This window comes from Tupaia chinensis, unplaced genomic scaffold (assembly GCF_000334495.1).
Source record: "Tupaia chinensis unplaced genomic scaffold, TupChi_1.0 Scaffold000636_1, whole genome shotgun sequence".
NCBI classification, from domain to species: Eukaryota; Metazoa; Chordata; class Mammalia; order Scandentia; family Tupaiidae; genus Tupaia; species Tupaia belangeri.
The window spans coordinates 181,356-196,431 of NW_006160157.1; the positions used below are offsets into that span (position 1 = coordinate 181,356).

Below are 15,076 nucleotides of genomic sequence, written 5' to 3' on the forward strand. Positions count from 1 at the left end.
CATGTAGTCGACCTCAGTTCGAGTCCTGGACCTGGTGGCTTAAACTCACGCCAGGTGCATGTACATGCATGCCCAAGATCCTGAGAGGAGAACAGAGGAGAAGGGATTGCAGTGTGGCTATCCTTGCCCCCCCGGGGGGTGATTTCTCGCTTTCTGTCTGTCTCTCTTTGTCTTTCTGGCAAGCGCATGTATCCTCTCCAAAAAAATTAAATAAATAAAAACAAGAAAAAGCTCAGTCTGGTAACACTCAGTAGCATACTAGACTACAGCGCTGGAAGCTATGTGGCCAACTGTGGTTTAGATCCCCAGCTTGGTTGAACTGAAATGTGCCAGGCATGTGCTTGTGCTCAAGATCCTGCCAGGTGTTACCAGACCTTGTCAAGGGTGCTTCTGTCTCTGGGCATGCTACCATGATACATATACATACACATACATACATACACACACACACACACACACACACACACACACACACTCCAGGAAAAAAAAGCAAAATGCCATGGGGCCAAATAGTGACAAAGCTGCAATACAGGTACATCTACATGTGAAGGTCGCTGGCTTGGTTCTCAGGGCCTCCCTGCACACATGCATTTGTCTATTTTTCTTGGTCACCACATAAAACCAAGTCCTTTCTCAATCATCTGTTCTTTCTCTTATTCTTTTTCTAATACTGTGATGTATGCCTTCCTCTCTGGTTTTAACTTCCTGTGATAACTTTATTGCCAGTCTTTAGCAACACACCCTTAGGGGACCCTTCTTCCTTAGAGAATAAACTCTAAACTTTCAAAATGTTTTTTAAAAAAGTCTCTACTTATTTACCTTTTTTAAAAATTTATTTTATTTTATTTGCCTTAGGGTGTGTACACTTGTGAGAGAGAGAGAGAGACAGAAAGACAGAGACACACTAAGAGGGAAATTGAGAAATCATCCCCCAGGGGGATGGCCTTGCCACAATCCTTTCTTCTCCATTCTCCTCCCAGCATGTTGGGCACGCACACACACACATGCCTGGTGTTGATTTTCAAGCCACCAAATCTGGGATTTGAACTGCTGTTAGCCATATGGGAGTCCAGTGATGTAACTGCTAAACCATCTGCTGGCTGTCTTGTTTGCCTTTCTTAAAACCTAGTTCTCAATGCCCACATGGCCAACTACAATTCAAGTCCCGGACCCAGTGGCTTTAAAATCATGCCAGACATGTGTGCATGTGTGCCGAAGATCCTGACAGGAGAATGGAGGAGAAAGATTAAGGCATGGCCATTCCACCCTGCCCCCCACCACCCGGGGGTTGATTTCTCACTTTCCATCTCATTATCTCTGTGCTCCCCCCCACCTCGAGTGCACGCACCCTAAGGCAAAGACCTCTTAAGAAAAAAAAAAAAACACAAAACTAGTTCTCTCACAAAGTCATCTCCCGATACCCTCTCCTCCTCATCCCAGAATGAAACTATTTCAGTCTTTGATTGCCCTTGGTGAAATTTATGTATAAAACCCTTTATATTTATATTTAAATGGTTAATATCTATTTTGTTCAATAGTGCATTCCTATTTGGATATACACTTCCAAGGACAATTTTTTCACATGGTCATGTATTTTCACAAAAATTTAAAAGTAAAATACTAAGGGATCAGCAGATGGCCTAATGGTTATGCTATTGGGCTCCCATGTGGTTGACATAGTTCAAGTCCCAGATCAGGCAGCTTAAAACTCACGCTGGGCACATGCACATGCATGCCCACAATCCTGTGAGGAGAAGGGAGGAGAAGGGATTGCAGTGGCCATCCCCCTCAGAGGGTGATTTTTCACATTCTGTCTCTCTGTCTCTCTGGCACCTTATAGCAAAATTCTCTCAAAAATTAAAAAAATCAACAAAAAATGAAAAGTAAAATATTAAGAGAAATTGTTTAAGAGTACAGACTCTTCCATTTTAACTTCCTGTGGATCATATTTCTTATACCCAGTATCATTGAAGTGGCTTCAGATATCTATGGGATCTTGCTAAGAGAAAGTTGCCACAAAATACTGGCATTGACTGAGAATAAAACTCACAATTTACAATTAAAAGAACATTGTCAAGATGCAGGTTAATTAATTTTCACAATTCAAATAATACACAGGATTCTAAACAGTACACTTGAAATGCCCTGCAACCTCACAGATCTAGAAAAGAAAATCATAGAATTTGTCTGGAACCGTAAAAAACCTTGTTTTGCTAAAGCCATCCTGTGCAAGAAGACTAGAGTAGGTGGCATCTCATTCCCTGACCCCAAAATATATTATAAAGCTGTGATAATCAAAACAGCATGGTATTGGCACAAAAATAGACATGAGGACCAATGGAACAGAGTAGAGATTCCAGAAATAAACCCCCAAATATACAGTCAACTCATCTTTGACAAAGGGTATCAGTCAATCCACTGGGAAAAGGGAAACCTCTTTAGCAAATGGTGTTGGAAAAACTGGGCATCCACTTGCAGAAAGATGAATCTGAAGCCTTATCTGTTACCATTAACAAAAATCAACTCAAAGTGGATCAAAGATTTAAAACTAAGACCACAAACTATAAAACTGCTGGTAGAAAGCATAAGGAATTTCTGCACAGCAAGGACACTGTGATTAGTGTAAATTAACAACTCTCTGAATGGGAGAGACTTTTTGTTAACTGTGCCTCAGATAAGGGACTGATAACCAGAATACACAAAGCACTCAAGCAGCTTACCTGGAAGAAAATGATTAATCCAATTAAAAGATGGGAAAATGAGCTGAATAAACAACTCTCTAAGGAAGATATACAAACAGCCGAAAAGCATATGAAAAAATGCTCAACATCCCTCATTGTAAGGGAGATACAGATCAAAGCTACAATGAGATAACCCCAGTCAGAATGGCAAAGATTAAAAAAAAAAACAAAACAAAACAAATAATGATAAGTGCTGGAGGGGATGTGGTGAAAGGGGAACACTTCTACACTGTTGGTGGGAATGTAAATTGGCCCAGCCACTGTGAAAAATGATATGGAAGTTCCTCAAAGACCTTCAAACAGAACTACCATATGATTCAGCAATTTCACTCTGGGGTATTTACCCAAAGGACAGGAGAGCACTCATTTGGAAAAGCGCTTGCACATCTATATTCATTGCAGCCTTATTCACGATTGCTAAGACATGGAACCAACCCAAATGTCCACAAACAGATGAATGGATTGAAAAATTGTGGCACATATACTCCATGGAATACTATTCAGCCATAAAAAACAATAAGGCCATAGAATTTGATAGAAAGTGGACAAATATGGAAGTTTTGTTGCTGAGTGAAGCCAGTCAGGCTATGAAAGAGAGACATTGTATGTCTCCACTTAATATGTACTGACTGTCCACCTTCTATGGTAGAGGCTGAAAGACTGGAGACATAAAAGTATTAAAAATTATAATGGACACTAGAGACAAAGTGGATAGAGAGTGTGAGAGGGGAAGGGTGTAGGAAATTTTTGGGGAAAATGGAGAGGTAAGACACTTATGGGACACAGGTAAGTTCTATTATCTGTTGACAAGGATGTGTAAGCTGGTCTCAACTGGGCTGGACTGAGGTGTATATCATGCTGGGTAAAGTCTCTTCACAATCTAAATGAGGTATAGTGATTTAATGTATGAATAATAATAAACAAATAATAATAAGTAAATAAATAAATAAAAAAGAAATGCCCTAAAACCATATAGAGGCTTTCTCAATTGACAGTTTGACCTTCACATCACATCATTAACGAGTTATAAAGCCAAAATAAAATTTTCAAATGTATCAGGATTAAAAAAAAATCTTAAATGAACAATTTTATCTTTGTGTGATTCTCCATAATTTATAGCTTAAGTCAGAGGGTTTATGTGCTGCTAAATCATTAAGGAGTCCAAAGCCAGAGGGAAGAAGGAAGGAAAGATGACAAGATAGATGTCTGTTATGAGGCTGACTGTCTCCAAGGGTGACTGATCACTCTATCATTGGGACCATGGCCCTAAGAAGCTATCAGCTGCACTTCCAGACCATCGTTCAGTGGGGATGCATTTATACACTAGCTCACTCTCTCATTGATCAAAGGTCTACCCCTTGAGTGCTCCTCTGAGTTGGCATACATGAATCTGGGCATTAACAGAATCCCAGAGCAGTGTCAACAGGGAAGCCCTGGGGTTGGAGAAAAGAGAAGAGATGTCAGATTACACAGCATGAAGTCAGGGTGTCTGCAGAGCTACAAGAGACAGGCAGGGCCAATAGCTCCTGAAGTGATGCATAAGAAATGTCTGATTTGTAGGAGGAAGGCTAAAATTATCCTTCCATCTTCCCATAGACAATATTATATGAATCACTGTCATATATAGAAATATTCAAAGACTATATAGTCTAAAATTGTAATGGAAATGTATTATAGAGGTGTATCAGATAATTAAATTATTTTGCTAATATTCTTCTGGGCAGAAATTTGTCATCTTATTAAAGTTTATCATTTGGCATGAGTTCTCATCCTAAATGAATATTTGCCTTTGTAACTAATGTATTGTTATTTTAATTGTCAAAAATTGTACATAATTTATGGTCAACAACATGTATATTGCGAAATGGCGAAATCCAGCAAATTAGTGTATGCATTACCTCACATGCTTAGCATTTTTTTCATGTTTAGAACATTTGAAATCAACTTTCATAACAATTTTCAAGTATGCAACATGTTGTTACTAAATGTAATCATGGCGGCTGCCAGGTGGCATGGGTTAAAGGCACTGGATTCCCACATGGCCTAATGCAGTTCAAGTCCTGGACCTGGTGGCTTGCTTTCTTGCTTTCCCTTTCTCTCTCTGGTCAAATTTAAAATTGATAATAACAAATGGAATTAAATAGATAAATAATTCTTTAAAAAATACAGTCACCATGAGGTACAATAGATTTTTAAAAACTTAACTCCTTCTGAATAACTGAAATGTTGTGACTTTGGATCAATATCTCCTCAATTCCTCCCTCCTCCAGCCTTTGGTAACCACTGTTTTATTTTCTGTTTCTATGAGTTTGTGTTCTGTCTGTGTAAAATGTTCTCTTCAGGAATTACTCTTCCTCATCAGGCATGTACTCATATTTTTGCCAATCTATTATTTATCACTCAGTACTCATTGTGAGCATGTCCCTTCCTTGGAAGACTTTTTGGAATTCTATCGTTCATCACATCTTAATGTTTGGTTATCTGTAGTAGCAAATAAAAATATATGTCTCCATAAAACCATAAATGTAAGGTTGAAACATTCTAGAGCTTTTGTGTAAGGGAGGCTCACATTTTTGAAGAGGATCAGTTAGAAATCCCTTGTATGTGATAGAAAATACAATCGGATGTGGCACAACTAAAAAGGGAGTTAATTGATAGTGTAAGACTTCAGAAGACACCTTCATGGCTCCTGAGAACTAGTGATTTCAGGAAAAAAAGAAATGAAGATTTTCTACTGAAAATTCAGCCTCCAACCCATGAACTCCAGTGGTGGGAGCTCCCTCAAGCCATCTCTCTGCCTTTGCCTCTGCCTCTGCCTCTGTCTCTGTCTTTGTTTCTCTCTACCTCTGTCTCTGTCTTCTCATTTTTTTGGTAATTCTTCCTTTAAAAAAATTTTTTTTTGGAGAGGTTTTTGCTATAGGGTGCGTGCGCTCACCAGAAAGACAGAGAGAGACAGAGAGATAGAAAGTGAGAAATCATGCCTCGGGGGGATGGCCATACCACAATCCCTTCTCCATTCTCCTCTCAGGATCTTGGGCACACATGCACACAAGCCTGGGGTGAGTTTAAGCCACTGGGTCTGGGACTTGAAACGTGGTCGACTACATGGAAGTGCAGCAACATAGCCATTACGCTAACTGCTGTTCCCCCTTCTAAAAAATTTTTAAGGTAAAGCATTTTCTAGGCCTTCATTCCCTCCTCTCCCTTTATCTTGTTAATAATACCCTCTCCTTCTCCCTACCCAGGAGAGGAAAGGGAGCAGGCCTCAGAACACACCTTCATGGCTCCGCGCCGCAGTTTTTGATTTTTTTTAAAAAAAATAACTTTTTAGTTTTGTTTGTTTGTTTATTTTTTTCTTCTCTTTTTCTCTGTTTCTTGGTTGTTTTTGTTGCTGTTGTTTCTCTCTCTCTGTTTCCTTTTCTGCATGCTCCTGGACACTCAGATTGAACTTCAAGTTTGGGAAGAAACACACTTTCTATCAGATGACTAGAAATCACCACAGGACCACATGAAATATGGGAAAGCAAGAATATACCTCTCCTCCAAGAGGAAAGAATAAAATTCCTCTTCATCCACAGATGGTTCAATGGAAATCATGGAAATGTCTGATAAAGAATTTAGAACATTCATAATGATGAAGCTAACAGAGATGGAAGAGAGGAGAGATAATGAACTGCAGAAGAGAAAGGAGAAAGGAGCTGATGAGTTCCAGGAGGTGAGGAAATTCTTGCAAGATCTAAAAGAGGAATTACACACTTTACAAAAGAATCAAATGGAACTATTAGAGATGAAGACTATAATACAGGAAGTCAAAATCTCTCTTGAAAGTGTTAAAAGCAGATTAGATCATACAGAAAATAGAATTTCAGACATAGAAGAGAAAATTGCTGGCCTAGAAAAATCCACCATGAAGACAGAGAAAATTGCCCCCAAATTTGAGAATAATATACAAGAAATTCTAGACACCATCAAACGTGCAAACATCCAGATAATTGGCATCCCAAAAGGAGAAGAGACTCATAAGGGCATTGATAATCTATTCCATGAAATCCTGCAAGAAAACTTTTTAAACTCGGAGAGGCACTCAAAGATCCAGTCCAAAGAAATACAAAGGACCCCAAATAGAATCAACCCAAGAAGATCTTCTCCAAGACACATTATAGCCAGACTGACCAAAACCACAGACAAAGACAAGATACTAAGATTGGCAAGAGAGAAACAGCAAGTTACCTAAAAAGGATATCCCATCAGACTGACAGCAGACCTCTCATCGGAAACAATGCGAGCAAGGAAAGAATTAAGGGAAAAGCAATTTCACCCAAGAATACTGTACCAGGCACGATTATCCTTCATATGGAAAGAAAAGACAAGAACATTCTCAGATAAAACCTGAAAGAATTTACCAGCACCAGACCAGAGAAAATGGCCAACTTAATCATAGGGACAAGTCTGGAGTTGAATATTATATCCCAGGATTCAATCAGGAAGATTGAACCACAACAGAAGATTAAGTACATGAGACTGAACTGGTGAAATAGCATTCTGTGACTTTTGACTAAAATATTGCTGCTTTTCTTCTAGACCTTGCTGTCTGGTTTTGAGTTTTTGTCCTGTCTTGAGCTGTCAATAGGTTCATGTACCTACTATTTGAAGAGAATACTAACCTGTTTCCAGGCTTTAAGTTTTAAGCAAATTTCCTTACCAATTAAAAACTGCTTTTCTTGAAATTACCAGCTAAACTTGCTATTGAAATTAGTTAGATTATTTAGATTATTGAAAGTAGTTAAATTGTGTGATCAATAAAATGTGGGGGGAAAAGGAATGGAATACAACTATAGGCACCAGAGATAGTGTGAGAAGAGGGTGGGAAAAGGCAGAGAGTCAGACATAGGGGTAAATATATATAAATCTATCTATCTATCTATCTATCTATCTATCTATCTATCTATCTATCTATCTAATATATGAAACTAGAAATGGAAAATTATTGATGATAACATCCATGATTAAGCCATTATGCAGTATATTCTGGGTGGGAAACCACTTTTTGTATGCTGTGACAATGATTAGGGGATGAATGTAAATTAATTAATTAAAAAAAGTTTCAGGAGAAAAAAAGAAGAAACAGTAAATGGTTGTGAATACCAGATATAGTGTGGGAAGAGGGTGGATGAAGGAGTAGAGTCTGAGGAAGGACATTAAGGAGAAAAATAGAGAGGGTTAGCATTAATGGAACAAAGAAATGGGTTATTATCTGTTGAAGATAACTTTATAGTATTATCAACTGGACTGAAGAGAAATGTACACATGTTGGAAATACTCACTTTGCAAGCTAAGTAATGTGATTGACTATATAAAAGAACTTGAAATAAAATAGTAAAAAAAAAGAAAAGGAAAAAAAATGATAGTGTAAATGGAAAGTCCTGGGGTAAGATTGGACTATTAGAGAGGAAATAAAATGTGACAGACCATTTGCAATGATTCAAGATTCTCATCCTCCCACTGTACCAATGTGAAGGGACTTAAGATATTTCTAAAGATTCCTTAAGAATCCAAGAAAATATGATATAAGCTTGAAAGCAGAGAAAGAGAGGGAGAAGATTGATCAGGAGCAGAGAAAGGAATGTAGGGAAGAGGGAGGGAGAGGAGGGGGTGGAGGGAGAGGAGGGGGTAGAGGTAGAGAGTGTGAGCAAAAATTTGTACAACCCTTTCCTAATTCATTAGGTAACTATCTGTGCTTTCTAATTCTTATCCCAGAAAAGCACCTCAGGTTAACTTTTCCTTGCACTTTCTTGTTTCATACAAGCTGCCCTTTCATTTTCATTGAAAAGGCTACTCATAAAGACCTTAAGTCAGTGATTAAGGATTGAATCTTTCATTTCCTTTCTTCAGTCTTCTTGTTAGTATATTCTACAAATTCTAAACTCTGTCTTCTTTCTTTCTTTCTTTCTTTCTTTCTTTCTTTCTTTCTTTCTTTCTTTCTTTCTTTCTTTCTTTCTTTCTTTCTTTCTTTCTTTCTTTTTTTTTTCCCCTGTGGAATTATTGGTACTTAGCTCTTATTCCCTGGAATGAGAACTTTAAAGTACTTCTATCTTTAGCAATGCTAGGCTCAGAGTAGATTCTGAATTACATAAAAAAAAAATTCTCTGATACTCAATATTCAAAGCATCTCACCATGACATCCCCATTCCTAATGTCCAGGTATTTATAGAAAATACTTTAACATCTGTCATTGACTAGCTTTTACTCCTATAAAGTATATTTACTGAGGGAATGTGATTTAGATAGTGCTATAATTGGTCAAATATATGACTTATTAGAATAACACTCTAAGCTTTTGTTTTTAATTAGTTAAATAGCACATTTGTTCATTGGAGACACACACACACATATAAAGAAAGAGAGAGAGAGAGAGAGAGAGAGAGAGAGAGAGAGAGAGAGAGAGAGAGAAGGAAAGTAAGAAAGCTCTCCTCATGGGGAAAGGCCACATCATAACCACTTCTCCTCCATTTCTACTTTTAGAAATTTAGGCATGCATGTACACTTGCCTGGCATGTTTTTTAAGCCTGAGGGTCTAGAATTTAAACCACTGTGTTGGCCAGATGGGATCCAGTCACCTTAGCCAATATGCCATTGTCTGTCCCAGCTTTGGTTTTAAAATCAATATTTTGAATCCCAGCATTCTTTTTCTACCATAACCAAATGCATTAATTAATCTGCGAGCCCAACAGTTAGAACTGAAAAGCATCATATGGTTTCTGCTCAGTAATGTAAAAAATATTTGAATATGTATTTTAACACAATTTTGAGAAATTAGTATTTTTGAAATTGGCCAAACTAAAAGTTTTCCATTTTTGAAAAAGATAAGAAAAATTTATCAATGCTTTTCTTTTCTATTTTTAAGACAGTGTCTCAGGGACCAGCAGATGGCATAATGGTTACGTTGCTGAACTCCCACATGGCTAACCATGGTTCAAGTCCTGGACCCAGTGACTTCAAACGCATACCAGGCATTTGTGCATATGTGCGTGCTCAATATCCTGAGAGGATAAGGGAGGACAGGAATTGTGGTGTGGCCACCCCCTTTGGGGGGGTGGGTAATTTCTCACTTTCTGTCTCCCTATCTCTCTGGCAAGTGCACATGTCCTATAGCAAAAATCTCTCAAGAAGTGTCTCACCATGTCACAATCATTCTCACTCAGACTTATAGCTATGACTATAGGTGGTATATCACACTATGCTTTTTTTTCTTTCTTCTTTTAAAAACAGAGCCTCACTATGTTTCCCAGGCCAGCCTCAAGTTCAGCTTTCCTGAGTCCTGGGGACTATAGGTGTACCATGCAACATCCAACTTTTAGATTGGTCTGGGAATCAAATGTGGGTTTCCTTTGTGGTCCCAGCCTGTGGAACATGGAGTCTAAGTAACATGTGCCACCATGTTTGGGTCTGTAAATGCTTTTCTAAATGGCAGTTGCTCAGTCATTGGTCACAAATAAGATGAGTTAGAGTGTTCGGGAGGAGGTGCCCTTTACTTATATGCAGAAGATGCTGAATATTCTAGTAGCAACTTAGGTTAGATGCAGGCTAAGAGTAGAGGCCAGGAACATCTGAGGATTTGTTATGAGATCAGTCTGAATTCAGCCTTTTTAATACTTGGTAAATATTTTCTTTCTTGTGTACCAGAAATTGGAGAAACTAGTAAGACAATTAAATTATATTACTTCTTTTGGGAACTCAATTCTACAAAGTTTTAAAAGGCTAACCTCAGTTTCAAATGTGGTTGGTCCATCTTTACTCACAATTGTTTTTAGACATTTAACAGGCTCTATTTCCTTAAAGTTAAGATGCAGAGTCCTGAGAATATTATCTGGAGAATCATGCTGACACAATTTGAAGAGCTGGTACCATGCGTAGTAGATATTGGATGGGGTTTAAGTTTACATCTGAGATTTAAATAAGCAGTTCTTCAAAAGACTTTTACATTTAGCACCACTAGACTTTGGGAATGCATTACCAGTAAAGAAACAAACAGTTTTAAAAATAAAGAGAGAAATGGTCATTGGTATAATTATTACATGTTTTAATTTTAACTAAAGTGTCTTGTACTGCTTGAATAATATTTATAAGTAACTACAGAGTTTGTTAAAAATAGAATTATTTAAAATGGTGAATACTGGGACCATATCGATACTGGTACCACATTGCTAGGTTCAGTATAGTAAGTAATGATCTGGCCGCAGAGTCAAGTACTCTAAGATTCCGATTCTACTTCCTTTCTTAAATCTCTTTGTAACTTATAAAGACTTCAGGCCCAGTTAAATGTCTATTATTAGATGGATGGACTTGAATAAATTTGTCAGAATGTAGCATAAGTAGCCATTTAATGCCAAGGTCCATTCATGAATGAGATAATTTCAGTAAACACTATTCATGCCTATTTTGGATACATTTAAATGACTAATGTCATTTAGATATGTCTGAAAAAGTCTTTTATGTGCAAAGAACATATCAACTTTGTGGGCAGTGTATTTATGTAGAATAAAAATTATTAGATATGAGTTATTCCTTTCTCTGTGAATAAGCAAAGTTTAAGTTTTTCTTCCTTCCTTCCTTCCTTCCTTCCTTCCTTCCTTCCTTCCTTCCTTCCTTCCTTCCTTCTTTCCTTCCTTCCTTCTCTCTCTCTCTCTCCTCTCTCTCTCTCTCTGTCTCTGTCTCTTTCTCTTTTTTCCCTTCCTCCCCCTCCCTTCCTTCCATTCTAAGAAAGCATACTTGAAGTAGAGATCAGAATCTAGTTAGTGGGAAGCACATGGGTTTGTCTATTGTCCCTGCCACTGTGATACACATCTTGGGCTGACCAGTCAGTCAGCCAACTGACCAACTTTGAGTAGGTGGCCTTTTGTCCAGTCCTAGTGCCTAGTCAGTGGCAGGCTTCTCACGTGTCAGTAGAAAAGCTACTAATCCTGCCTGTTTTAAGACGTTAGTATTCAACTAAAATGGTCCATGTGAAAATGCACCTAAAATCTCAATGCATCTGCAGCAATTTTGTTTTAATGGTATCAAACTTACTTTTTACCAGGAAGACACTCTGAACCACTGTTTTTTTTTTTGTTTGTTTGTTTGTTTGTTTTTTTGTAGACATCTTCACTATCAAAGGAAAATGTAGTGGTCTAAAAATAATGGTTTTGGCACTTGAAATAGAAATATAAAGCAATAAGCCAGTTTTCTCCTGTTTAGGACAATAACACTAGTTTCTTGTTGAGCAAGTGAAATAAAATATGGATAATTTTGTCCATAAGTAAACGAGCATCCATTCTGTTGTGTAATGGACCGTAGCCGGGGATTATGAGATGGTCCTAATTACTCTAGTCTTCTTCACAGGGTTGGCCTTTGCCATTCTGTCTTCTGTGCACCCAGTGTTCGGATTATACGGCTCCTTGTTTCCTGCCATCATTTATGCCATATTTGGAATGGGGCGTCATGTTGCCACAGGTATTGTTTCCTGTCTATGTTTATGCTCTCGTGTTACTAATGAAAGGGGCTCAGGGTGATCATTAGTTACTGATTACATTTCCAAACCAGTTCTAACTTCACTGCTCAAAACCTCAACAAATATCAGGATAAGATACTTTACTTTTTGTACCTCAGATATTCAATACACAGTATGATTTACTATTCCATTACTATGTAACCACGTTTATTGCTAAAAATTCTTTACATTTTGAAGTTGCAAAAAAGACTATGGAGGAAGGGAGACAATTCTGGATTTACATTGAGATGAGAGAAAGTAAGCACTTGGAAGGAAAAAAAGACTGGTTACTAGAATATAAATTTGGTTACGAGAATATTGAAATATTTTATGTGCATTTGATATTGGGGGTAAGTGATCTTTTAGGTTTCTTTGGGGCTAGATTATATGATGCCCTGTAATTAGTGTACCTGTTGCCTTGCCTGACTGCAGCACTGTACTTAATGAGACGTGAATGGGTCATGAGCATTCTGGTAATAGAGCAAGCTGCAGTTTGGTGTTAGATAAACCTGGGTGTATGTCTGATTTGTTGCTAGCTATCTGCATGACCTTGGGCAAAGTTTCAAAGGTCTGTTTACTGCGTTCTTGACAGTAAAATGGTCTCCAAAATTTCAAATTATAATAGTAAGAACTAGATAATTGATGCACAGTGTTTTAGTACTTGCTACATAATTATGTTTCATTTAGTATTTAATTAATAACTTAATAATTAGGTCAGCTACTTATTATTATTACAAAATGATATTTTAATCTTAAATATTAAGATGATTACAACAATAATGATAATAATACCTTTAACTTTAAATATTCAGAGAGGCATTTCTATTTATTTTGTGATTGTAAGATCTTAGCCTCAAAGAAATACCATCTTGAAACTATATCTTCAGTGGTCAGCTTTTGTTATCAATTATATTAGTTTTCTGATGTAATTGTAACAAATTACCACCAGTTTAGTAATTTGAAACAAGATAAAGTTATTATTCTATAGTTCTGGAGATCAGAAGTCTGAAATGGGTTTTCCAGGGCTGAAACAGGTGTCAACTGGGCTGTATTCCTTTGTGGAGGCTCAAGAGGAGAATCTGCTTTCTTGATTTATTTAGATTTTAGAGGATCCCCACATTCCCTGGCTTTCAATCATCTTCAAAGCCAGCAGTCAGTATTTTCAAATTTCTCTATGAGTCTGATCTTTTTGCCTTTATTTTTTATATTTAAAGGACCCTTGGGATTACACTGGGCATACCTGGATAATCGGGATGCTCTCCTTATTTTTAGGTCAACTGATTAGCAACCTTAATTCTACCTGCAATTAACATTTGCCTTATAGTGGGACTTAATCAAGGTTCTAGGAATTAGGATACGGACCATTTGGGAGGTCATAATTCTGCCTACCACATTTATATACAAAATTTTCTGGGACCAGCAGTTAGCATAATGGCTATGTCGCTGGGCTTCCATGTAGTCGACCGCGATTCGAGTCCCAGACCCGGTGGCTTAAAACTCACGCCGGGCAAGTGTGCGTGAGTGCCCAAGATCCCAAGAGAAGAATGGAGGAGAAGGGATTGCGGTGTGACCATCCCCCCTGGGGGGTGATTTCTCGCTTTCTGTCTCTCTGGCTCTCTCTGTCTGTCTGGCGAGTGCACGCGCCCTATAGCAAAAACAAAAAACAAAAAACAAAAAAAAACAAAACCCTGAAACTCAAGAGGCTTCAATGAGCATAGATTAAAATCACAGGTGCATGTATTATTATAACTCAGGTGGGGCCAAATTTATAGTCTAAGCTAGTTTATTTATTTTGTTTAAGGAAGAGATTTTCTTTTGTAATGAAACAAAAGGAGAAAAGCACAATATTGAATCTGAAGCTCTTAAAGCCCATTACTTTTTAAATGATCCTGTTCTCTAATTTCCTAACTATTTATTTTCATTTTTCAAAACTTGTAAATATGTCATTAGCTAGAAAAAGAAGATTGTTTTAGGCTTACCCCAAAACCATTTTCTCTGTTATGTTCAAAATAAAAGAAAAAGGGAGACCAAGCAATTAGTGTAATGGCTATGTCACTGGACTCCCATGTAGTCAACTGCGGTTCGAGTCTTGGACCTGGTGGCTTAAACTTACGCCGGGCACATGTACGTGCATGCCCAAGATCTCTAGAAGAGAATGGAGGAGAAGGAATTGTGGCATGGCCATCCCCCCAGGGGGGTGATTTCTCGCTTTCTGTCTCTCTCTGTCTTTCTGGTGAGTGCATGTGCCCTATAGCAAAAAATATTTAAAAAAAATAAAAGGCAAAATGAATTTGCCTAATAGACCATAATTACTTTAAGTAATCAAAAATAAACATTGACTACATATGTAAATGTATACTTTACATAAACCATTTGATCTTCTAAAGGATAACTGTAAAGTTTATTGGTTGCATTATTTGAAATGACCACTTACATAAGGCTGTGTAGTTAGAAGATTATTAACAACTATAGAAGCTGTATAAACTATTCAGTAAATAATATGTGTTTCAAAATACTTTTAATGTAAAGCCTTAACATTATACCACACAATAAATGCTAAAGGCATTGTATTTATGCATTTGTATTTCATCAAAGGACAGAACCTGCTGGACCTTTTTATTTTCTTTTATCTCAATATTCAAAATTCTTTAGAATCAGTAAGGAAGAACTGATCCTCTTTCTTCATGACTCTATCTATTTAGGACATAAGGACCAATTTAATCTGACCACAAAGTTCCTTACACTTTCAAAACACAGAATATATTTCTCATTTAGTCATTTTATTATCTTAATTTTGGTATATACATGC

General features: G+C 37.4%; 1 protein-coding gene across 1 annotated transcript in view; it reads left to right on the forward strand.

Annotated features, from left to right (window-relative positions):
- Positions 1-15,076, forward strand: part of SLC26A7 (solute carrier family 26 member 7) — a 169,550-nt gene that overhangs the window by 45,924 nt on the left and 108,550 nt on the right. Inside the window, exon 3 of the mRNA XM_006159563.3 lies at positions 12,120-12,230. Coding sequence (XP_006159625.1) covers positions 12,120-12,230 — 111 coding nt within the window. The remainder of the gene's footprint in view (positions 1-12,119; positions 12,231-15,076) is intronic.